Consider the following 25373-nt stretch of genomic DNA (forward strand, 5'->3'; position numbering starts at 1 on the left):
TCCGGGTAGCCGACGAGCCCGATTGGGCCACGTTCAGAAGAGCCGGAAGGAGGCACGTGGAACGCTCCAACTCCATTGGCGCACGTGGGCCAGGGGTGGCCCTCCCCTCCTAAGGCAACCCTGGAGGAATGCACCGGAGGCAGGTGGTGAGTGAGGAGCCACTGCATGCCCCTAAGGTGGAGAGATGTATGGAAGCTTCATGCATACACCCTGTGAAGACTCCTGTATGCACGCACGCTCCCTGCTTTAATATGTCAACGCAGACCGTAAAGATCCTTGTGTGTATGCCCAGTGGGGCTAATGAGGCAAAAGCAGGCAAAGAAAACTCTATGCATCCTCTCACTGAAAACACTTAGGTTTTCATATGAAGTCTTCTGTACATGTGCATGCTCAGGGGACGAGGTCTGTATACCTTCTCCGTGGCCTGGTAGTGTGAGGCCCTGGGTTCTATGTAACCGTCACACACAGGCATCACAACACATGAACAAAGATTCTTACGTGTCAATGAGGCATGGGGAGGTGTGTTGTAATTCCTGGTTTCACAAGTACTCCTTTTCTTTTTCGTTTCACTGGTAAAACACTAACAACAAAAAGCAGCCTTTCTTTCCCCATCTCAAAACCAGGAAGTCATCCGGCCCTAGAGTCTGCCATGCAGTAGAAGAGAGAGGCTTTTGCTTCTTAGTAAACCTCCAATAAAGAAACCGTCAATTTGAAATCGAACATTTGCAAAATGAGAAAGCAAGAAAAAACTACAACTATCAGAAACGTTATTATTTTATAATGTATTCTAGTCTCATGAAGTAACTCACTGCTAGAGTGGGAGAACTTAAGCGGTTTTAGGTTAAAACAAAAAAGTGTTGTGTAGTTTTTGTGTGAAATACTTGTTTTTTGTTACTTGTTACCTTGTCTGCATTATTGCAACCTTAACAGGATCCATCAAACTACCCTAGGGAATCTATGATTTTAGGTATTTAAAATGGTTAGCTCTAGCGTTTGGCCTGCTGTCCTCTGGCGGGCCCTTCCTGGAGATTGGTTTGAGGCAGTATGTACAATAACATAAAAAAAGCAATGTTGCTACATGGAAGCATTATGCATCGGTAAGCCAGGCCCTCTGTGAACGTCTAATGAGCGTTATCGAATCCTGTTCCTCCTACATTATTTCAGTGTTGACAATCACTCCGCTGTCCATCGAGCACAAGGCCTATCAATAAGTACCTCGCCTGAGGCTGGGTAGGGGTTATTGTAAACGTGCTGCAAACATGCTGCGTGGCCAGACGGTTGTGCCGCAGGCCACGGGAGTTTGCAGGGCCGCAGGCGCAAGGGGGCGCCCGCGCACGCCGGAAAACTACAGCTCCCAGCAGCGGCTCGGCGGACGGCGCCTGCCCGGCGTCCCACGTGACACGGTCTCCGGCCGCCGTCCGTCACGTGCGCAAGGAGAGGCGGTTCTCGGCGGCCCGGTCAGCTGACCCCTGCCCGGTCCAGCTCTGGTCGGCAAGATGGCTGCTTACCTGCAGTGGCGCCGCTTCGTGTTCTTTGACAGGGAGACGGTGAAGGAGCCGGCCGGGCCCGACGGGGGCGGAGCCGGCGGAGCGAAGCCCTTCGCCCTTCCGCCGGGCATCACCGTCTGCGACTCGGGCAGAGGCAGCCTGGTTTTTGGGGATATCCTTGCCCGGGGCTCCCTCAGGAGGACGCCGTCTGGCGACCTCCCCCACCTTGGAGGTTAGCGCGGGCAGTGAAGCAGGGATTCCCCCGCCCCCTTTTAATGCTAGCGGGTAGGAGAGAGGTTGGGCGCCTTTCCCCCTCTTTGGGCGCCAGTGCGGCGGGATGAGATTTAGGAGTGGCCAAGGCCTTTCCCCTTTGGGCGTCAGAGGGAAATGCACAGATTGAGCCACCTGCCGCTGCTGCCAACCGATGGGGAAGGCCAGTGAGATCGCGCCATCCAGGGTCGGCAGCTTCGTGACAAGGTTGCTCCCCGTGCCTGGCTGGTGGTGTAATGTTCAAATATTTGCATGTCTGCTTCACGTCACTAAATTGTCCCCCACTAATCTCAGCCCACGGGTCCAGGGCTGGGTGAGCTGTGTGGCCTGAACTCCCACTTACTCCTAGAGGAGAGGGCTTCTGAGTGGGGCTGAGACACACTGATGGTGTGGAGTGGAAGAAACTTGCTCTCCCACCACCTGTGCGTTGCCTGTTTTGTGAAGAAATGAAATGGAAAGTGTGTGAGTGATGTATAATGCAGTCAAACTTCAGAATATTTCTCCTTTATAGAAAGAGAGTTTTGGGTAGTTAACTGGGGTATGGTAAGCACTCACTGAAACCGCAAGGTGTGGTTTTGCTGACATATTGTGTGTTTTTGGAATCGCTCAGGCTTTAGGAAGTGTGGTCCATTTTCTTTGTTGCATGATGCACGTGAAGACACTTGTGAATGTGTTCTGCGTGGCTGAGAATCACTGCTGGTAAGAACTAGAAAGTTTTGCTTAGTGTACTCTATTTCATCTATGTACTAGAAACAAGGTGACCACCCTCATCTTGAAATACGCTATGGGTTCTATATAGCAAGGTTCTGAAAGCCCCCCGTGAGGCGCTTCTCATTGGGAGTCGTCAAAAGTGTTTAGTACCTCGCAGCACTGGGCCCTAAACTAAAGTAGGACGTCTGTTAGGTGTGCGCCGAGCTGTTGTTTTGTTTTTCAGTTGCCCTTTGGCATATAGAAAACGTCTGCCTCTTCCAACTCCAGGTCACCTGCACGTTAAAATGTTCACTAAATGTTTTGTTGCCCTGCGATCGCTTCAGTGACTGGAACAATAGCTAGTATAAGTATATTTGGCCAGCTGTCAATAAATAAGGGTAGCTTAAGAAGGGTTTGGTTGTGATATGTGTGGTTTCATTTTGTTTTCTCTGAGTACCTTGACTATCCTCTACATATGGAAGGTCAGATCTGGTTCTTGCCACGCTCCCTTCAGCTGAGCAGTTTCCAGGCTTACAAGCTGAGGGTGACTCACCTGTACCAGCTGAAGCAGCACAGCATCTTGGCTTCTGTTGGTGAAGATGAAGAAGGCATTAACCCGCTGGTAAGTGAAATGACAAAGAGGACATGAGCTCATCTTGTGTGCTTTTCTGAGGAAGAACAATGTATTGGGATTAGTTTGGGAATGTCTTTGGTGTAAAAACAGTGTGTTAAATTCTCACCCTATGGGCTTAAAAGGGACCAGGTTGTGGCCCCAATATACCTTAAGACCATATCTACTCACATTCTGTCTGTGTTGTTTGCAGGTTAAAGTCTGGAACTTAGAGAAACGAGATGGTGGGAATCCTCTTTGCACAAGGATTTTCCCAGCAATACCGGGTAACAAACCTACAGTTGTGTCCTGCATAACTGTCCATGAGACTCTTAACTTCATGGCTATCGGTAAGTGAAAAGCCAAACGCCTCCTGAAGGTGCCGAACAAACTCTGAAGTTAATATGATGGAATGAAAATGGATTGGTCCTACAGAAGGCAGCGTAGAGCGTTCTGACATTTTCACGTCACATGCTTTTCACCCTAAAGAGAATGAACCTGACGCTAGTTGAGAATGCCAGTAATTACTTGCAAAAGTTTGGCAAATCTTGATTTTTACCATAATTTTTACCATAAAACAAGATTTAATGTTCTATTGAGGTTTAAAAGTTAGGTACATACTCTTTTTCTATATTGCAAGAAAGGAAAGAACAGAAACAAAAAGGACACTCGGGTAATTTTGACCCCAAATTGAGATTTTGTTCAGGCGGAGGAGAATGGGTTTTGCAATATGGTAATACCAGGCTATAAAATATATAGGAAAGATAAAGAACGTAACACTGGTGGGGGAGTTGCATTGTATGTTAAAGAAACCGTAGTCAAATAAGGTGCCAATCTGAAATGAAACAAACTGTACCATAGACTCACTATGGATAGAAATTGCATGCTCGGCCGGATTTATACCTTCCGCGCCCTACGGCACAGCATCTTCAGCGCCGCCGCCCTCTCCTCACCCCCGCTTACAGCTGATGTTTGTGTTTTTTGTAATTTTAAATATGTATTTTTTTGTTATTGTATTGAATAAATGTGATTAAAACAATCACATTGGTAGCAGGTAAGTGCTACTTTACTGCACATGTTTCCTTCCTTGACTTTTGCTTCGCAAACGCGCTAGTGATAGCCTCACAGTCCATATCTTTTTAAAAGTTATCCTTCAGTAGTTAAAAGGGTCCAGGCTTCTGACCCTCGGGAGCACCAGGCTAAGGGCTTTAGACCCGGAGGGAGTGCTGGGGCTGAAATCCCGCAGTTCTTTTCCCGGCTTCAGCCCCGGAGGGCAGGGTGCTGGGGCTTGGGGCTTTAGCTACGAGGGGAGCGCTGGTTTCAGCCCCGGCGTGACCCTCCCCTGCTGAAACTGGGAGCGGGGCTGTACGAGCTCTGGCGCCCCCGCCCCCCAGGCAGAAGGCGGGAATGGAGCCTTGGGGCTGAAGCCCCAGCACTCCCCTGAGATCTAAAGGCCTGAGCCCTGGTGCTCCCAAGGGTCAGAAGCCCTGATACCCCCAGAGCCCTGACTCCCCGCTACCTGCAGTCCCAACCCCACTCGGTGTCTGAAGTCTGTACGGTCTTGTTCAGAGTTACGGACAACCTCCATTCCCGAGGTGTCCGTAACGCTGAGGTTCTACTGTATCATTGGGTTGTCTATCATTTTTAAAATAAGCTTACGCTAACCACTTTTAACCACATATGTACAAACTTTTTAACTTTTAACCCACCTTTAACTTTTACATGACCCTAGAACGCCAGTGCCCCTAGGCACGTGCCTAATTGGAAATCTGGTCCCGGTTGCATGCTTGACTAAAAAAAGGTATAGCAGTAGGCATAGGTTACCAACCACCTGACCGGGATGGTGACAGCGATTCTGAAATGATAAGGTTGGCTGGAGAGAGGCTCTAGAAGCAGAAAGCGCAGTTATAATGGGTGATTTCAGCTTGCCTTATGACGACTGGGTGAATGTCACGTTGTGGCGTGACGCAGAGATAAAATTTTGAGACGGCATGAGTGACTGCTTCTTGGAGCAGCTAGTTCTGGAACCCACAAGGGGCAGATGAGCACGATTTGTTGGGGGAAGAATCAGCACGGCTTTTTGTAAAGGAAAGTCGCGCCTCACCAACTTATTTGGATTCTTTGAGGGTGTCAACAATCACTTGGACAAAGGTGATCCAGTGGATATAGCGTACTAGGACTTTCAGGAAGCCTTTGACGAGGTCCATCACCAAAGGCTCTTATGCAGGCTAAATAGTCATGGGATAAGAGAGAAGGTCTTCTCGTGGATCAGTAACTTGTCCAGAGACTTGCTCTAAAAATGTGACTTTTGACCAACTGGTTTCCTTCCGTTTTACAATGTTGACTTTTATAGTGCTAATTATGTACATGAGGCGCACTGTGTGCTTTAAAACAACTGTTACACAAAACTGGTTCCAGCGAGTCAGGCATCTGTTGTAGCAAAGCAAAACAAAAAAGAGCAATAGGAGAAAATAAACCATAAAGAAAGCGTCCGTGTAAGAAACGGACTTTCTCAAACAGGAGAGCTTTGCACTGGGCCAGGAGATGGCCGTGAAGAAGTCCTGGTAGACCCTACTCAGGAAAGGAGTTTGATACATGTGTCCGTGAAGTGAGAAGACCGTGGGACCGCCCCGGTACGCATATCTGTCTGGGAAACAACAAGGAGGATCCAGCTGACTGCAGCTGCCTTGGACTTAATACTAGTCAATGTTTGGAAAGTGCCATAGACATAAACAGTTTAGTCCTTTTCCTTCAACAGGCTTTGCAGATGGAAGCGTTGTGCTTACAAAAGGGGACATCACACGAGACCGACACAGTAAGACCCAGATCTTACATGAAGGCAATTACCCAGTCACTGGCCTTGCCTTCCGCCAGTCTGGGAAAATCACCCACCTTTTTGTTGTCACCACGGAGAACATCCAGGTAAGATATTGGCTTGACAAAGCTGTAATGGAGGTCAGACTCTGGCCCACTGATTGTAACGGCGCCTGGTTATTTATCACCAATCTGCCGTTCGATGTAATCTCTAAAAAATCATATTTCCTTCACAGTCCTATATGCTGTCGGTGAAAGATTATCCTCGTCTGGAGCTGGACACGCATGGTTGCGGTTTACGCTGCTCCACGCTCAGCGACCCCTCCCAGGACCTCCAGTTCATTGTGGCAGGAAACGAATGTGTGTATCTGTACCAGCCAGATGAGCGTGGCCCCTGCTTTGCCTTTGAGGGACAGAAGTTGATCGTTCACTGGTATCGGGGATACCTCGTCATCGTTTCCAAGGACCGGAAGAGCTCTCCAAAGTAAGACTCCGGGAAGCAGATGAGACCATTTTACATGTATTCACTGTGCAGTTTTTGTTCTTTGCAGCTCTCCTGGCGCTTTGTTGTGCAAGGCTGTTGTGACACAGATCCCCATTGCTCTCAGCTGGCAGAGGGCTCGCTGGTCTGTAACAGCAACTCCTAACAGGCCTGTCGCTTTCATAGTATTCATTCAGAAAGAGTACCAGTTGCGGGTTTTAAATGGTTATGATTATCCTCGTAAATGTAGGTACGGCTGCTGTGTAAGGAGTTATGTGTATATCCACTGGAAATGTGTTCTGATAGTTTGTATCAAGGTGTTAATCCCCAGCAGCGGTGAAGAACTGATTTCCTGCCAGAACAAAGAGATCTGTCCGTCCGTCTGTTGACACGTATTGTCTCATTCGCCATCCCCAGTCTGAGCTAAATGCAGAGGAAGAATTGTGAGATTTAACAGGAAGAGCAGAACAGCAAGGGGCTCAGAACCTTTTCCAGGGATGCACTTCAGCGATTTACTAGACTGTATCTGGGGACAAGGAAACCATCCTGAATTCCTCTGCCTAGGAGGTAATCGGGTGGTGCGATTACATTCATGAAAATAGGGTCTCAATCAGGTTTGGCTGAAAACCCTGCAAAAAGGCTTTGGGTAAGATAATCTTATTTGGACAGAAGGTCAGACAGTTCAGGTTAGTGTCTAGGAATGGTGTTACAATTTTGTTTGATAGGTAACCCTTCTGTTTCCATTATCCTTACTCACTATCTCATAAATCTTGATCTTTGATGATAAACTTATGATTGTTTTCACTCTAAGTGGAACTCAGTGCTGTAGTATTGTACGGGATGCTGCTCCTGAGCAGAATCATTCAAGATGATGTGTACGCTGTTGCCTTAGGGGACAGCAAACCTCTTATTACTGTGAGTGTTCAGTGATTAAGGAGCTGAACGCTACAGGGGAAGGCTTCAAAGGGATTTCGGAACTGGAGTGCACCTGTCGTTAACCTGCAAGGCAAAGTAAGGGGTGACATAGCCCAGAGGAGATGGTTTGGGGGCTAACAGGCTGGAAGTGTCAGGGAGCTGACACCCAGTTAAGCAGCAGCAAATCTCTCTCTAGCTGGAGGCTGAGTGGGTAACAAGGTGACTCTCAGTCCTGGGCACCCCGAGAATCGTCCCAGGTGTTGACTGACATTACTGTGGCATGTGATTAGTATTAGAGCTCTGGCAAAAGCTGCTATGGATTGATCTGAATCTACAGAATCCAGTCATTGCTCCTGGGATAGCGGTATGCACCACCCTCCAGAGCCAGTGGGATCTGTCACCACCCTTTTATAACTCAGATATGATTTCTCCCATCTAGTATGTGGACTAACAACGTACGACATACTCGCATGGTTGTTCAGGGGTTTGTATCCCGGCTCTAAGTGTGTTAAGGAGACGCTATTGAGAATGTGACTCAGAAATCCAAGAGCATGTGTGTTAAACTCTTGCTCTTTCTTCTGGTATCCAGATCAGAGTTTGCTGGGAGCGACCCGCAGAACTCCGACAAGCAAATCTTGAATGTCTACGACCTATGTAACAAGTTCATCGCGTACAGCTCGGTCTTCGATGACGTGGTGGATGTCTTAGCAGAGTGGGGGTCTCTCTACGTGCTGACTAGAGATGGGAAGATCCATGCGCTTCAGGAGAGGGATACGCAGACCAAACTTGAGGCAAGCCACCTTCTTAATCTGCGTTTTATGGCTTCAGAATTGTAAAAGCTCCACAGATGAGAGGTTGAGAAGACAGCACTTTGGACAAGTGAGTTATATGTCGGCAGTGTCGTTGTTGCCTTGTTGCTCCCAGAATATTGGCGAGAGAAGGTGGGTGAGGGACCAGTAGAAGATGCGACTTCACTGACCTTGTCTGTAAGTGAGTTATATATCAGATGAGCTAACAGCTTCTCTGCACAGCCAAGTCATTGTAGACAACTTAGTCTCTTATGCAGATCTGTAGAGGGCTTTCGACAGCATTGAGTGGAAGGAACACCTAGCCTTGCGGGCACTTATGACATTTACCTGATGAGGAGCGTAGCAAGTGAAATATGTCACTGTCTAGAGCAGAGGGTCAAACACCTTGTTCCCTGTGATGGATTTATTTTCAGATGTGGCAGAATCTAAGATTTTTATTTAAAAAAAAAAAAATCTAGTCCTTGTGGCTGTGAAGGAAACTTCTTCAAATGTGAATCAACAAGAATGCCTCAGTTCATAATCTTCCTGAATCTGCAGACAGTCTGAGACACAGTAGCTTTGAGAGGTGTGAACTCTCCCATTAATCTCAATGGAGTATTCATTTTTAAGCCTTATAATGGACATTTGAATGTAAGCATTAATTATGTAATTGATGACCAGTTGGTGAGTGGTATGGGGAAGGAGATGGGAATTGCTGCTAAGAAGGAAATGCAGAGGGAAGAGAGGAGGAAATATCTGAAGACCGAGTTGAGGGACGGAAACAGAGAAAGGAGGATAAGGCGGGAAGAGAAACAAAGGGCAGAAATAACGGTGTACCTGAAGGGAAGCAGATTTTCCTGTTGCATGAGTCTGAATGTGATAATAAGGGACTGAACAAATAATTACTGACATTTCTGTTATTAAAAGCCAGATTCTACTACTGATCTCTGTGGTAACCTGCCATTGATCTCAGTAGAAGGTCTGTGCATCGAGGAGAGCGTGTTGTCCTGAACACGTTCTTTGGCCTGTGGACTGTAATTGAAAATTAAATTTGGGCCTTGCCACAGAATGAATTTGACATCTCCTTCCAGGGATTTAACTTTTCTGGTTTGTGAGTCTTGAGGAGACGGCCGTATGTGGTGTAGGGAAAGGAGGCACAGGGACAAAGAGGGTTAAACGTAAGAGTGAGCATACTGGGTGAGACCAGTGGTCCATCAGGTGCATTATCCTGTCTTCTGACGGTGGATGATGCTTCAGAAGGACTGACAGAATAGGGCAATTACTGAGTGATTCATCCCCTGTCCACTCCCAACTTCTGGTTTAGGGACACCCAGACCATGGGGTTGCAGGTATCCCTGACCAATGGCCATTGATGGACCTATCCTCCATGAATGTATCTGATTCCTGTTTGAACCCAACAATAGCTTTGGCTCTCAGAACGTCCCCTTGCAATGAGTTCCACAGGTTGACTATGTGTTGTGTGAAGAAATACTTCCTTATGTTTGTCTTAAACCTGCTGCCTATTAAAGGGCACATACTTGTGACCTTATGTGTGGGAGCCTCAAGGAGTCAGGACAGGAGTTGGGAGGTGGATACGTGTTAGTCAATATGTTGCTTCTCTGCAGTACGCATAATCTGATTTTACTGATTAAGTCCCCTACATTCTCAGATCTCTGCACTGGAGTTTCTTCTCTCTCATTCCCCATAAAGAGTTCATTCTCCTTATCCACCCCACCTTCAAGGCTCTGCCCCTGTCTTCTACCTCTGCTGCCTTCATCTCTGTTCTATAGTAGTGAGAAGCCCAAGTCGCTCTGGTCTGAGGTGGAAATTATAAGTTTGTGGCATGTCTTGGTTTCCTTTGGGATTAAAGGCAGGGAAATTGCCTGACCTCTGCGTTAAGAAGGCGAGAGAAGCTCTTGCCCTCATACTGCCATCTTCTCTTCACATTTCATAGATGCTGTTCAAAAAGAATCTGTTTGAAATGGCTATTAACCTGGCCAAGAGTCACCACTTGGATAGCGATGGCTTATCAGAGATTTTCAGGCAATATGGAGATCATCTATACAACAAAGGGAACCATGATGGAGCCATTCAGCAGTATATACGGTAGGAAGGGCCGTGAAAAGCCAGGGGAATATAATGAAAGTATACAGGGCTGCTGAGGCCTTGCATTTAGCTAGACCCTGGGTAAAAGACACAAGTCAAACCTAATGTAACGAGTTGTAGTGGTAATAAAGGGTCTGTCAATCAGCCTTACAGGGTTCTAAATTAACAGCATCACGTTGGGAAAGGAACCTGAGCATCACTGTGTACAGCTCAATGAAGAACTCCTGCTTTTTTACCACAGCTATATATCGAGCGACAAGGTGTTCGGATACATAAGGAACAGGATCGAGACTAAACAAAAAAATATTATAGTGTCATCATATAAACAGTGGCTTGCCTTCATTTTGAATTCTGTGGGCAGTACTGGTTATCCCGTCTCAAAAAGGATATTACAGAATTAGGGGCAGTTTATAAAAGAGTAACGGTAGTTGGGTTTGGAAAACCTCTCCTGTTAAGAATGAAAAGATTGGGATTGTTACCTTAGAAAGGAGATAAACAGGAGGTGATGTCATATAGGTATATAAAATAATGAATGCCCCAGAGAAAGTAGATCAGGAACTTCTATTCTCTCTGTCTCGTAACACGCGAAACAAAAGTATGTTTGGTGAGATTGAAAGGTGACAGGTTCAAAACTTGATAAAAGGAAATACTTTTTCAGATAGTGCACATTTAGACTGTGGAATGTATTGTCACAGAATGTCATTGCGGTCAAGAATTTAGCAATATTCAAAGAGGGATTGGACACTTATTATGGATAACATGAATATCCAGAGATATAATATGTTGTTTGCAGTGTTGTGGTAGCCACGTTGGTCCCAGGATATTAGAGAGACAAGGTGGATGAGAACATAAGAATGTCCCTACTGGGTCAGACCAAAGGTCCATCTAGCCCAGTACCCTATCTTCCACGGTAGCCACTGCCAGGTGCCCCAGAGGGCATGAACAGAACAGGTAATCATCAAGTGATCCATCCCCTGTCGCTCATTCCCAGCTTCTGACAAACAGAGGCTAGGGATGCCATTCCTGCCCATCCTGGCTAATTGCTATTGATGGACCTATCCTCCATGAATTATTCGTGAGGTAATATCTTTTATTAGACCTAGTTCTGTTGGTAAAAGAGACAAGCTTTCCAGCTACACAGAGCTCTTTTTCAGGTCTATGTAGCCCGAAAGTTTGTCCTTTTTCACCAATGGAAGTTGGTCCAATAAAAGTTATTACTTTGTCTCTTAGGTCATGTCTGCACTACAAAGTTGTCAACTATTTAAGTAGACATCGAGCCTCTGATTTAAGCAAGTTGATCTGGTGTGTCCACACCACGCTCATTGTGTCGGTGGAGTGCGTCCTCACTAGCAGCGCTTGCATCGGCACACTGAGCACTGCGCTGTGGGTAGCTATATCACAGTGCCTGTAGCCAAATGGTATTTTGGGTAGGGCTTGCAATGCCTCATGGGACCAAAATATTGGCATGGGTGGTTATGGGAACATGGTGTTAGCCTCCCATGATGCACGTACCTCCCTCCCTGAAATCAATGGCAAACAAACAAGCCTTTTTCACACCTTTTTTGTGAAAGCCTGGGTTAGCTGCACAGACACTATATCACGATAAGCATGGACGCCGCTCAGCTGCACTCTCTTGTTGTGAGCATTACAATCACCTCGCACCTCATCCAGCAGTATTTACACAGGACTTGCTGCATGGAACAATGTGATGTCACGCAAGCAGCCCTGCTGGAAGCCATAGAACAAAGCAATTCACGGTTGCTGGTGACAGTCATGCATCAGCTGAACACGGTTGAGCGCCGTTTCTGGTTCTGGGAAACAAGCAGTGACTGGTGGGACCGGATCGTTATTCAGCTGTGTGAATGCATAAGGCCACTTTCCAGAAACTGTGTGCAGAGATTTCCCCAGCCCTGAAACGCAGCAATACTAAAACGAGAGCTGCTCTGACAATGGAGAAGTGAGTGGCTATCGCTCTGTGGAAGCTTGCAATGCCAGACTGCAACCAGTTAGTGGGATGTCAGTTTGGAGTGGATAAATCTACCATGCGATCTATCGTGATCCAAGTTTGCAGGGCCATTAACAGGCTTCTGCTAAGAAGGGTAGTGACTCTGTGCAACGTGCAGGACATAGTGGATGGTTTTGCCAGGATGCGGTTCCCTATCTGCGGTGGGGTGATAGATGGCACGCATATTCCTATCTTGGCACCAGACCACCTTGCCAAAGTGTACATAAACTGAAAGGGATACTTTAGTGGTGTTGCAAGAACTGGTGGATCACGGGCTGTTTCACCGACATCAACATGGGATGGTCAAGAAAGGTGCATGGCGCGCATATTTAGAAACACAGGTCTGTTCAGAAAGCTGCAAGCAGGGACTTTCTTTCCAGACTGCAAAATAACCATTGATGAGGTTGACATGCCAATCATGATCTTGGGAGACCCAGCCTATGCCTTGCTCCCCTGGCTCACGAAGCAATATACCGGCCGCCTGGACAACAGTAAGTGCCGATTCAACCATAGGCTGAACAAGTACAGAATGATGGTGGAATGTGCCTTTGGATGTTTAAAAGGTCGCTGGCACTGTTTGCTTACTAGGTTAGACCTCAGTGAAAGCAGTATCCCCATTGTTATCGCTGCCCGCTGCGTGCTCCATAATATCTGTGAAATAAAGGGAGAAAAGTTTCTGCCGGGGTGGGGGGTTGAGGCAGATCGCTTAGCAGTCAATATTGAGCAGCCAGATACCAGGGCAATAAGAGCCCACTGAGGGGCTCTGCGTCTTCGTGAGACCTTAAAACCCAATTTCAGTAATGAGCCAGAGTAATGTGACGCTTATCTGTGTTGTTCCTTACCAAACTATTCCCTCCGTTGCATTTTCTCCCCTGTAAATTTCACCCCCACCAGCCACCATGTGTGGAATGAATAAAGACCCTTTTTTCCTCAATCCATTTTGTTTTATTATGCACACAAACACAGAGAAAAGCAAAGAAAAGTAAGATAACCTTGGGCAAAAGGGCTGATAATAGTGTGAGAGGAGAAACAAGGAAAGTTTGTTTACAGATGCACTGCAATAACAATCAAAGGTCTGGGAATGGGTGCCTTCTGTTCCTTGTATCGCCTCCTGGTGCTGAGTGGAAGGGATATAGACTCCTTCCCCCTCCTCCCCCACACATCATAGGACATTTTGGGGAGGAGGCGATGATGGCAGGCAGTGCTACTGAGAGAGTCTAGCATCCAGCAGCCTTTCTTGAAGCTCAACTAGATGCCTCAACATGTCTGATTGCTCCTTCATAATCTGCAACATCTCATCATGCGTGGCACGCTCTTGTTCCCTGCAAGCTCTCCTGTCCTCCCTGTCCATGGCCACGCAGTGGAGTTGAAAGCGCTCTCCAGAGTGGTCACAGCAGAGCACTGTGGGACACCTCCTGGAGGCCAATTCATTTGAATTACACAACGCAGTGTCTACACTAGCCACCGTTGATCCGTGGATGTCGAATCAAGTGCTACGCCTCTCGCGGAGGTGGAGTAAAGAAGTTGCCTTTACAAGCGACGTAAGTCAGTGGAAGGGACTCGGTAGTGTAGAGACATACATTAATAGATTAACACGTCGACCTAAGTTTGTAGTGTAGACCAGGCCTTAGTGATACAATAGTTAATGCAGACAAAAATTGCTTCAAGTAGCCAATCTAATTTTTTGGGATGAGGTCTTCACGGGGGGACTGATTATTCCAAATCTGCCTACTGTGGGTTTCTTGCACCTTCGTCTGAAGTACTTGGTGCTATCCATTACCATAGGCAGGATACTGGACTAGATGAATCACAGATCTGATCCATCTGGTAATTCGTATGTAACACCTGGGGGATGTTTAAAAAAAATAAAACTACATTCAGTGAAATATCTTTTTTAAAAAAAATCTCATACATTTCTTTTTATACCAGGGTTTATACAACTTTAACAAAACCTGCATTTTTGGGCCTAAAGTAACTTGATAAGTGGCCTTTTAAAGTTTCATAAAAAGGAGTATGGGTAAGAGGCAGGAGTTCTTGCTTAGAACTATGTGTCTTATTTAGAACCAATATTTCTGTCTCTGGGATTCTTGGGGTTTATGTAGTGTTGACATAAATTTTACTATCGAGTTGTGATCACAACAGTGAAATAGCAGGATAATAGTGGCTAAGATGTTGAAGTGGGGAAAAGAGCTCTGACTGTGGGGCTCAGGAAACCTTGTTTTTAAACCCTTTTTGAGGTGGTCTTAACTCAGTTGAGTGTCAAAACCACACCTTCCCCTTAAAATAGGATGTTAAGTCATCATGTGTTTTCACCCCAACCTTAATCCAAGCCTCTGGGGCAGAGTATTAAGTTTGCTTCACTACATGTGAGGATGGATGGTATCCTGGTCTGACCAGTCATTATTTCTGAAACATAGCTGGATCCCTAGTGGGTGGGTTCCTATTGGTGTCCAGAGCTTTATTGCTGTGCTGTCAATTCCTTTATCTCTGGCTTATTGGAAGTAGCAATCTTATGTCACTTTTCTCCCAAGAACCATTGGGAAGCTAGAGCCATCTTATGTGATCCGGAAGTTCTTAGATGCTCAGCGTATACACAACCTGACTGCGTACTTGCAGACGCTCCACCTGCAGTCCCTTGCTAACGCAGACCACACCACCCTGCTGCTAAACTGCTACACCAAACTCAAAGACAGCTCCAAACTGGAGGAGTTCATCAAGGTAATGGGGGAAGGTAAAAGTAGTTATGCAAAACCATCAGGTTAGTACAGTGATTAGAAAAAGGGTAATAGCAAAATTGTTGACTGATTCCAGTAGTAGCTTTGCCCACATAAGGACTGCTGGATTAGTCCTCAGCATCCTCATGCACTTGTGCACATATCTCTAAGCTTCCAGCACCACTGCAGCATTCATTTGACTTGCCATCTTAAGCTTTGAGCGTGGAAGATTGTTTGTGTTCCTAGTGTGATTCAGTCTTAGAAATCTAACTAGAACAATGGTCATCTGCACATGCAATGCTTGTCTTGCATGAGAGTAATTTAACGGTCACTCTTTGGGTCCTCATGCATGGAAGCTGATCTGTATCTGCCAACAGCCTAGAGGATTCTTGCTGATAGGCCAGATGTCTGCAAATCCATATCAGGTCTATCTCTCTCCCTCTCCCCCCAGTAATGCCCCATCATTTCCTCCTTGTAGACCAGTGAGAGTGAGGTCCACTTTGATGTGGAGACAGCAATCAAGGTGCTCCGTCAAGCAGGTTACTTTTCCCATGCTGTGTACCTGGCAGAGAAGCATGCACACCATGAATGGTTCCTCAAAATCCAGCTGGAGGACATCAAGGTGAGAAGATACCTTTAAACATTTCTGTTTGATCCCTATATGGTAGGAAAGCCTCTCTTTGTTAGGAATGCTCCTCCATGCAGCATGGGAGTCTAAGCTGCTTATGGGACAATTGTGCTAGCAGTACAAACAACTGCTAGCATTGTGCAATAGTCAGTCTTGCCTCTGAAGCATATAAGTAATTACACAGGGCTTAAATGTCCTCTTGCTTCAGGTGCTGCTACTGCGATAGCTGTTTTGTCCTGGATCAGTGCCAGTTGTCCATCTGGCTGCCACCATTTCAGCCCATAGATGGCCGCATTTCAGTGGCGGACAAAGTTATCATTTGGGATACCCTTTTATTTATTTATTTAAATAAAATACTGCATTGTTTCTCTGCATGTTGGCTACTGTGCAGAGAGGGCTTTGGCTTTTGTATCTGAAGTACAGAGGGTGGTACCATGTGCCAGCTTTCACCAGCTCTTCCTTGCAGAATTACCAGGAGGCCTTGCAGTACATTGGCAAGCTGCCATTTGACCAGGCAGAAAGTAACATGAAGCGGTATGGCAAAATCCTGATGCACCATGTCCCCAGTGAGACCACAGAATTGCTGAAGATCCTATGCACAGACTACCGGCCCACAGGAGACCGTGAAGGCTCTGGGATGCTGGAGGGGAAAAAAGTAAGATCTGTGTAACTGAACCAGTGTGCCCTTGAGTGTGGAGATGTAGCTAATGTGATGATTTCATAGCTGACAAAATACGACGAGAGAGTGTTGCAGTTAAGGGAAGTTTCCCATGGAGATGTGGGGTCACGGATGCCATAAGAAACCTTGTGCTTTGTTCCATTGCTATTGAAGACTTAACAGTCCAGGGTGAGCACCCTCTGGTATTAGGCAGGTCTGAGGACTCATGCATTGTATTGGGAAAATACTGACACCTTTGGACCATGGGTGAGGTGGCATCTTTACTACCTCTACCTGTATAATTGTTTCTTGAGTGAACAAGAAGCTGGAGACCTCGGGTCTGATCCCAGAGTGATCTCTCCTCTCCTCTCTGGGTAAACAGCAGCAATGGTGAAGTGACCTGCACAATCAGTGGCAGAGCTGCGACTAGAACACAGGAGCAGTAGCTCCCAAGGCTCTGCTTTAAGCACTAGGCAACTCTCTTCACTAGTTCCTCTCCCTCTGTTCCCAAACCTCTGCACTGGAACATATGAGCAGAGCCCAGCCTCCCATCACCACCATAAGGGGAGTTGGTGATGTGTTGCCAGAGGCTTTGGAGCAAGGGAATTGAATTGCTTGGGCCTGTAGGTCCCACCAGCACCCTCTAGTTCCCCACTAGTGCATCCTAGACAATGGGACACAAGGGTCCATGTGGCTTCTGTTTCCTAGAAACGTTGGGGAGGGTCCATCAACTTCCCCCCCTTAGAGATGGCTCACAAGGCCTCTGCTTCTCTGAAAGAATTGGGGACAGTTGGCAGCAGGGCAAGGGAGCACTCTCCTTCAGAGTCCTTGGTCCCTTTCATGTCCTCTGACATCAGCAGCATTGTGAACTGAACTTTGAAAGTGCAAGAAAGTGGTGTGGGGGTTGGGTGCTGATTGGGGTGGAAAGGAAAGTGAGACAACAGGCACTGAATAAGCAAAAATAGTGGCTCTAAGCATAACCAGACAGGCTAATAATAAAGTGGAACCACTTCTGAGTGGTAGGAAGGATGGGAGAAGGGCCCATTGGGTCTGTAATAGAGGAAGATATTGTAGGGAATGGGGAGGGGCTGAGTTGGGGAGAAAGTTGATTTAAAAAAAAAACGCTACAACTAAGATTTGTGATTTTGATGCCCTGTTTATGTTTGCCTGTCCATCACTGTTTGCCTTGGCTGTTTAGGTTGTAAGGTCTTTGGGGCAGAGACTGCATCATCTTATGTATTTGTACACTGCTGTGCACAATGGTGCCCTGACCCTCATTGGGATCCATGGGTATATCTGTAATAAAATATTTAATAGCAATAGACAACTGGGAAGTTCTGAAAAATCATTGTTCTGCACTGAGCTGTTCTAATTCCACCAAGATCACGTGAAAGGAAGTTTCCCTGGATCTGGAAGGTAGAAGTTTGAATTTCCAGTGTTTAGATCTGCTGGTTGTTGAGAGAGATTCATCTTAGACTAGGTGGGGAGTGTACTCCCAGGGTGACGCCTGGAAGCCGTTGGAACCACCGTTCCCCCAAACCGTTCAGCTGGGTTGGCTTCCCACACTGCTTTTGCTGAGAACACCCCGCCAGCCCCCTCTGAGCCCTGTTATCACCCAATACCACAGCAGGTGGCACCACATACCTAACTGAGTGCTTTACCTAAGCCACTCATGGACCCACAATGGAGGCACCAGCCAATTGCCCAGCCTTGCACCCCTACTGGAGTATAAACCCAGAAGTATACTGTCTTGCACTTCACAGGGATCTGTACATGCAAGCTCATTAAATTAGTCTGCTTCCCCCTCAATGTGGGGAAGATATGCACCAAGCCTTTGTTAGCTGAACTGAGATTTTCCCAAACGCTTCACTCAAAAACATACTGGTTAAGATAAAACAAAACAAGTTTATTAACTACAGAAAGATTTTAAGTGATAAATGATAAACAGATCAAGGCAGATTACCTAGCAAATGAACAAAAATGCAATCTAAGCCTAATATGCTAGATAGGATTTGAATCAAACAGTGTCTCACGCAGTTAGATAGTACAAGCAGTTCACCAAGTTTCCATACACAGGCTAGAAATCCCATTAGCCTGGGACCAGCACTTCCCCCAGTTCAGTCTTTGTTCCTCAGGTGTTCTCTTGTGTGGGGAGTGAGGTCCCGTGGTGATGTCACTTCCCCCTTGTATAGCTTTTTCCGTGTGGCTGGAACCCCTTTGTTCCAAGCTAAGTTCCCAGCCCAATTTGTGGAAAAATTAAAGTACCAAAATGGAGTTCAGTATCATGTGATCTGATCACAAGCCCTTGCATTCTCCTGACGAGTCATAGCAGCCATTATCCATAGGCTGGCTGAAGAGTCCACAGGTGAGGACAAGCCTTTTCCATGGCTATTGTCCTTGTTGATGGGCCATTAGCACTGCCTAGCTTCTTTATTGTTGTACCTGAAAGACTAGCTGTGGGTGCTTCCAGCCTCACATCATACTTTAGTAACTCCCACATAGCAAGATTTCATAACTTCACATATGATGATAGCACATACAGTCCAACAAGTTATTAATTTTTAGCAGATCAAGACTTTTAAAATATCTCACAATGCATAGTTTGTACAAATCATATAATAATTTCATCACCATGGGGAAATATGGGGTGCTTTGGGATGCTGAGTGCCAAAGAGAGACATGCACTTGGTATTGGACAGTGTGTCTGACTTTCTTTCTGGCTTGTGTTAAAGGCTAATTCTGAGGAGTTCATTCCAGTCTTTGCAAACAACTCCCGGGAGCTCAAAGCTTTTCTGGAGCACATGACAGAGGTGCAGTCTGACTCTCCCCAAGGCGTCTATGACACACTGCTGGAACTTCGACTCCAGAACTGGGCACATGAACAGGATCTGCAGGTTTGAGCTCCTTTCACCCTGTAGCTAGAGAAGGGGCTTCGGTGGGCCCACCATTTCTATTTGCATCATTTTTCAACCTCTAAGCTCTGCTCATATGTGGTGTTAATACAGGATGACCCAAGCATGCTGTGCTGGACAGACGAATGGACAAACCAGCACAGTCCATCTATTAAATTTCTATTAGGTTTGGCTGGACTCTGTCCCTAGGGGTCTCACTGATTGTGGGTGCTGGAGAATTATGACCCTTTGGGAAAGTGCCTTGTCTCACTCGCCTGCACCCTTTCTGTTCTGAAAGCTGGCTCCCAGCAATCCTCTTGATCGCTGAGTATTTCTTTGCTAATCAAGGCCAAGGAGAATTCCTCCTGTTCTTTTAATAGGGAAAGGAGAAGAGCAGAGGGAACTCCCCCCACCCCCCCCAGCCCCAGGAGAGCTGCAGTGTAGGTGTCTGATCCTTGGAGTGGAATTTGCCAAGCTCCTGGAGCTAAACACTCTGTTTGGTTTTGTCTCCTTTGCAGATCAAAGAGAAGCTGCACAGCGAAGCCATCACCCTGCTGAAGAGTGGAAGGTTCAGAACAGTTTTCCATAAGGCTTTGGTCCTGTGTCAGATGCACAACTTCAAGGATGGTGTCCTCTACCTTTATGAACAGGGCAAACTGTGAGTGCTGCTTCCCTTCCAGGGACTGAGCCTTATTGGTTCAGGCACTGGACCACAACCCTTTATGTACTACTAGAGGAAGGGAAGGGTGAAGATCCTCTGATGGTCTCAATGCAGGGACCTAGGTCAGTTGCCAAGCTGAAAAACTAACCTGTGTCTCTGCTGCTGTTTTTGCAGAGGGGTGGTGTAATGTAATGTAGGAGGGCCTGGCTGACCTGGGTCTTTGCAGTAGTGCAGGGGAATTATGTGGCCAGGTGACAGGCTGGGGTCCCTGCAGGAGTGAGTAGGGGAGAGGTGGGCTGACCAACTGACCTGTTCTCACCCTAGCTCCCCTTTTTTCAGTTTTCAACAGATCATGCATTATCACATGCAGAATGAGCAGTACAGGAAGGTGATTGAGGTGTGCGAGTTGTATGGAGACCAAGAGACCTGTCTCTGGGAACAGGCCCTCAGCTATTTTGCCCGGAAAGAAGAGGACTGCAAGGAATACATCACAGCAGTACTGAAGCATATTGAAAACAAGAACCTCATGCCTCCACTGCTCGGTAATGACAAGACCTATAGCAAGGAAATAGGGCTAGAATGAGTTCTCTCTGGACAGAGAGTTTGGAGGAATGCAATAGTCAATGCAGCTTGAGATGTAGCTAGTCCACTAGCCGTCTGCACTGTAGGGAGGGCACATACCAGTGATCCCTGATTGAGCGGGGCGGCTTACTAATTCTAATCAAGCCTCACAACCTGCCTGTGGCTAAGCAGTATCCCCATTCAGTCTCTGTGCCTTGGTTTTCCCCTTTGGTTAAGTGTCTTGCCCAAGACAGACAGTGAACTGGTAACAAAACTGGAATAGAATCCAGGTCTCTTGACTCCCAGTGCCCAGCTCTGACCACCTAAACACCTCCCTGTCCTCTTTCTGGAATCCCCTAAGCACATTGGTTGCTAGAACCCCCAGTTTCCCTGTCTAATACCTTCTAAAGTTTAGAGTTTTATTCAAGAGTTTTGTAATTCAGTAAAACCCTGACCCCTTAGGCCTTTGGATGGCATTTCAGAAAAGAGCAGTCCAGATAAGACCAGCATAGCTGTTCCAGCTCTTGGTTTGTTTCTGTATTAATGTGCTGGTTATTCTCAGTTGTGCAGACTCTGGCTCATAACTCCACGGCCACGCTGTCTGTGATTAAAGATTATCTTGTCAACAAGCTGCAGAAGCAAAGCCGCCAGATTGAGCAGGATGAGCAGAGGATTCAGAAATATCGTGAAGAGACCACAAGAATCCGCCAGGAGATTGAAGAGCTCAAAACCAGGTGCAGGAGACACTGTCTCTCTCTCTCTCTCTCTCTCTCTCTCTCTCTCTCTCTCTCTCTCTCTCCTATCTATATAAAAATCTAGTTTGAGCATACTATAGTGTCCATCCCCAAGATCTCCTCTTGTTCTGTTGCTGGTGGTTGAGTGTGCTTGATATAGTTTTGGAGACCTAGAGGGAAAATCCTGTATTCAGCAGCTGCTCAGGTGCACTGACTCTGGGGTGTCTTACGTTGGGTAGTCCTCTTTTTTTCATTTTCTTTCTGTCTCCCCCCCTCCCCACACCCAAATTGTCTCAGTCCCAAGATCTTCCAGAAGACAAAGTGCAGCATCTGTACAAGTGCCCTGGAGCTGCCTTCAGTCCACTTCCTGTGTGGTCATTCCTTTCACCAGCACTGCTTTGAGAGCTACTCAGAGAGCGATTCAGAATGTCCCACCTGCATGCCAGAGAACCGAAAGGTCACAGATATGATCCGAGCCCAAGAGCAGAAGAGAGATCTGCATGATCAGTTTCAGCATCAGGTAGGGGTATCACCATCACTGCCCTTTCCCCTTATACCTGCTGGGTTTAAACCTCTGCTGTGCAGGGGCAGCAGGTTTGTAGAAATTTTGTTGGTGCCCAGAACGCCCAGAGCCCCCCACCTGCCTAAGGCTCTGAGATGGAGTTTGGGTTGGGGAAGGAGGTCTGGGGTGCAGGCCCTGGGCTGGGGCAGGGGATTAGGGTACAGGCTGGAGGCTCTGGGAGGGAGTTTGGGTGCAGAAGGGGTGAGAGGTTGGGCTCTGGGAGGGAGTTTGGGTGGGGGAGGGGGTCTGGGGTGCAGGCTCTGGGGTGGAGTTTGGGGATGGGAGAGGGTGCAGGCTCTGGAACAGAGTTTGGGTGTAGGCTCTGGGCTGGGGCAAGGGGTGGGGATGTAGGAGGGGGTGAGGGATGCAGCCTCTGGGCTGGAGTTTGGGTGCAGGCTCTGGGCTGGGGGTGGGGGTGCAGGCTCTGGGAGGGAGTTTGGGGGCAGGTGTGGAAAAGGGGTGGGGGGTGCAGGCTCTGGGAGGAGGTGGGAGGGTGCGGCGCTTATCTGGGGCTCCTAGGCAGGGAGGGCTGGGGGACCTTCACGTGCTGCTACCCCCAGGCACTGCCCCCGCCGCTTCCTGTAGGCTGCAGGGGTGCTTGGGATGGGAGCAGCACGCGTAGACACAGACACAGACCCACCCCACCATGGGGCTGCAGGGAGGGGCTGGCAGCCATGTGGAACGAGCAGGCAGGAAGCCACTCAGCTCCGCTGTGCTGCCATTGGTGGGTGCGGGCCCCAGGCCATTTTAAATGGCCCAGGTGGGAGCGCCTGGGGGTGGAAGGCAGGGCTGAGGGAGAGACCTGGCCTCAAACATTGCTGGAGCTGGGCTCAGGGCCAGGAATATTTCTGGTGCCCAGGCACCACGGGCCCATAGAACTTGCTGCCCATGCTGCTGTGGACAGTATGCCTTAATGTATACAGGAGTTCAGGCTCCTGTGCTGTTTGAGAGACTTGTTGAGAACAGGAAAGGATAAAGCTACTTTGCAAACATGTCCTTCTTGAACCTGATTTCTGGAGCATTGATAGCTGAATGACTTACGTCTGAGGTGCCTTCCATACCAAAGGATTCTTTTGTGCTTTACAAATGGAGGTAGCTAGAGGTAATTTCCCTTCAGCTGTCACTGAAAGGCATCCACCTGTAGGGTGGAACATGACAGCTGCGCAATAGCATACAATAACACTGCACAACAGTTTGACCTGAAACTATAGTGAAATTGAAGGAGGTAGAAAGTAGTTTGTCAAGTTGGAATTTGCACCAAGTTGGCCGAGGCAGGTTTAAGACTGTAAAGGTAGTCTCTCTCTTTTCAGACCTTTTCTAAGCAAGGATTTAAAAGTGTTATGTTAGAATTTGTAGCTAATGTATTCCAACAAACACATTTGAAAAATCTAATGTAGATAAGGCAGTGTGTACTTTAACATATGTTAAGTTGGTGGTGTTAAAAAGCCTAGGGTTCAACTTGATTTGACGGCACATGATTTAAATGGAGATGAACTGAATATTTGGGTGAACATGTGTATAATTAGGAAGGCTGAATATCCTAACTACAGAAAACCTTTCTTGAGGTGTGTGTTAGTACAAGAACTTCCACCAAGGGTCACAAAGCTCCTTTGCTTGTGCAACACAAATGCTCCAAAATCAAGTGACCAAATATGGTTGAGATTGCAGCAGATGGCACATGAGTGCTTTTGGATCAGGACCGAACCCTCTCTTAATGAGGCTTCTTTTTGTCTTTGACAGCTCAAGTGCTCTAATGATGGCTTCTCTGTTGTTGCTGATTACTTTGGTCGTGGGGTTTTCAACAAGCTCACTCTCATTACGGATCTGCCCCCAGGCAAATCAGCCACAACTATTGACGCTGGCCTGCAGAGGGAGCTCCTCATACACACAAAACGCAGCACCTAGAGCCATGCCTTCCCTGGGACGCCTCCCTTGTGGATCTTGTACTATACTTATCTTGAAGACTCTGTAAATTAGTTGCTTCTTGATTTTTCAACCTCGCCAATGAACCGGGATGGAACTTGACTGGAGAGGATCTAAAAAGAGGGCGTGAGCTAAGTGGCTGTAAATCTCGTGTTGTTGGAATATGTATGATGCAAAGAACTGTGTACTTTCTGGGAGGGTTTGAGTCCAGGTCAGGGTGCATAGCACCCTTCTGACAGCCTCACAGTGCCTTAAGCCCTGGGCACACCAACCTGTCTGCAATGCTACAGGGCAATCTCTGGTGTCACATTTGCCCAGCACAAAGCCTTTTGCAGCAGGTTTCCGCTGGGCAGTAACTGATTGTCCTGTAGGTTGGGTCAGCCAGCGTTGCAGCTAATTACACTATACTAGCTTGACAGAACTGAAGGCTATGAAAATAACTGGGTTTCTTGCCCATTGATCGAGTGTTATGTAGTGTGCTTGTGTTGGGTTTTTTGTTGGTTTGTTTTTTAATTTAGTTGCTTGTAGACCAGAGATGAAGTCTGGTTATCACTGATGGAAAATCAGAGTTTGGGGCCAGATGGTCTTTTAGGGGTGTAATTGCTTCATTTGGTTGCTCTGAGATTATTTTATGTAATGAAGAATGGCCTAAGAGGCACGTAGATAGAAATTCAACTCAAATGTGAGTTCAGAATTTCTCGTTTCAGCTGCTCAACCCATGTTTCACCTGTATTAAAAGTGACCTCACACAAATTCAGTTGTGCTGTAACTGTCTTTCCATTTAAAGGTTTGAATTGCTTACTATAAGAAATTTCTTATCTACATACTTTGAATTTATGCATGTTTTGTAGCTCAGAAATGTGAACATGGGCTTTTTTTAATGTGAACTGACTGTGATGATTTAGGGATATAATCTGCCCTGGAGCTACAAGTTATGTATCTGAAAAGAGAAGAAAATACACTTCTTCATAACAAGTTAAAATGTAGGGTTTTCTCTTATAGAAATGCAAAAAATGTTTTACACACTGCACATTAATCTTATCTACATATAAAATAACTTCCAGTCCCTCATTCTGCCCCAAAAGCAAATCCTGGTCCCACTAGCTGCACATAAGCAATAGTCAGAAAATCGTCTCTATTTCTGTAGTACTGTGTTGCTGAGCTATGGATTGTGTATTGATTATATTGATCACTTAAGAATTCCCAGTTATCACGCTGAGGTTTGACATGTTCTTGTCCCAAGATCAGGCCCAGTATTATTAAAATTACTGTTGAGTTGGGAACCTCGATGCATGCTGTTGTAAAACTCACACTTTAGGAACCTTACTGTATTTGTAATAGTTTTATTAATACATTTAGCAAAGTCACATACGCTCTAACCCTACAAGATAGAGATAATACAGAACGTACAGCTGAACGGCCCTATACTCGCCATCCCTTACAGAATAACCTAAAACGTTAACAAATAAACTGGTTAGTTTCTGAGGTGCCACAAGTACTCCTTTTCTTTTTGCTAAAATGTTAGTTATCTTCCTCATCACCGGTGGCCATCATCTGACACCTCCCAAGGCTACAGCTCTCCTCCAGAACACAGGCAGGGATACAATATGTTATTCTGACAACACTACGCCTAATGCATATTTAGTAGCATAGGCGCCGACTCCGTGGGTGCTCTGGGGCTGGAGCACACACGGGGGAAAAAATGGTGGGTGCTGAGCACCCGTCGGCAGCCCCCCTATTAGCTCACTCCTAGCACCTCTCGCCCACTGGCAGAACCCATGGATCAGCAACCCTCCCATCCCTCCCTGTGCAGAAATTTAGGGCCTTACTTAACTTTGTTTAAACCCTTGCTTTTTACATAACACAACGGATGAA

At 46.8% G+C, this 25373-nt stretch overlaps 1 protein-coding gene across 1 annotated transcript; it reads left to right on the forward strand.

Moving 5' to 3' along the window:
* Positions 1–1401: 1401 nt before the first annotated feature.
* On the forward strand, positions 1402–24255 carry VPS11 (VPS11 core subunit of CORVET and HOPS complexes). The gene is made up of 16 exons (XM_073320647.2): positions 1402–1659; positions 2921–3069; positions 3272–3407; positions 5816–5979; positions 6108–6355; positions 7857–8058; positions 10010–10161; positions 14698–14884; positions 15359–15502; positions 15975–16163; positions 18899–19060; positions 19576–19715; positions 20058–20260; positions 20842–21013; positions 21311–21533; positions 23316–24255. The coding sequence occupies exons 1-16, from the start codon at positions 1497–1499 to the stop codon at positions 23478–23480; spliced, it is 2799 nt and encodes a 932-aa protein (XP_073176748.1). The 5' UTR covers positions 1402–1496; the 3' UTR covers positions 23481–24255.
* The last annotated feature ends 1118 nt before the right edge of the window (positions 24256–25373 follow it).

The sequence above is a fragment of the Lepidochelys kempii genome, chromosome 22 (assembly GCF_965140285.1).
Source record: "Lepidochelys kempii isolate rLepKem1 chromosome 22, rLepKem1.hap1, whole genome shotgun sequence".
NCBI classification, from domain to species: Eukaryota; Metazoa; Chordata; order Testudines; family Cheloniidae; genus Lepidochelys; species Lepidochelys kempii.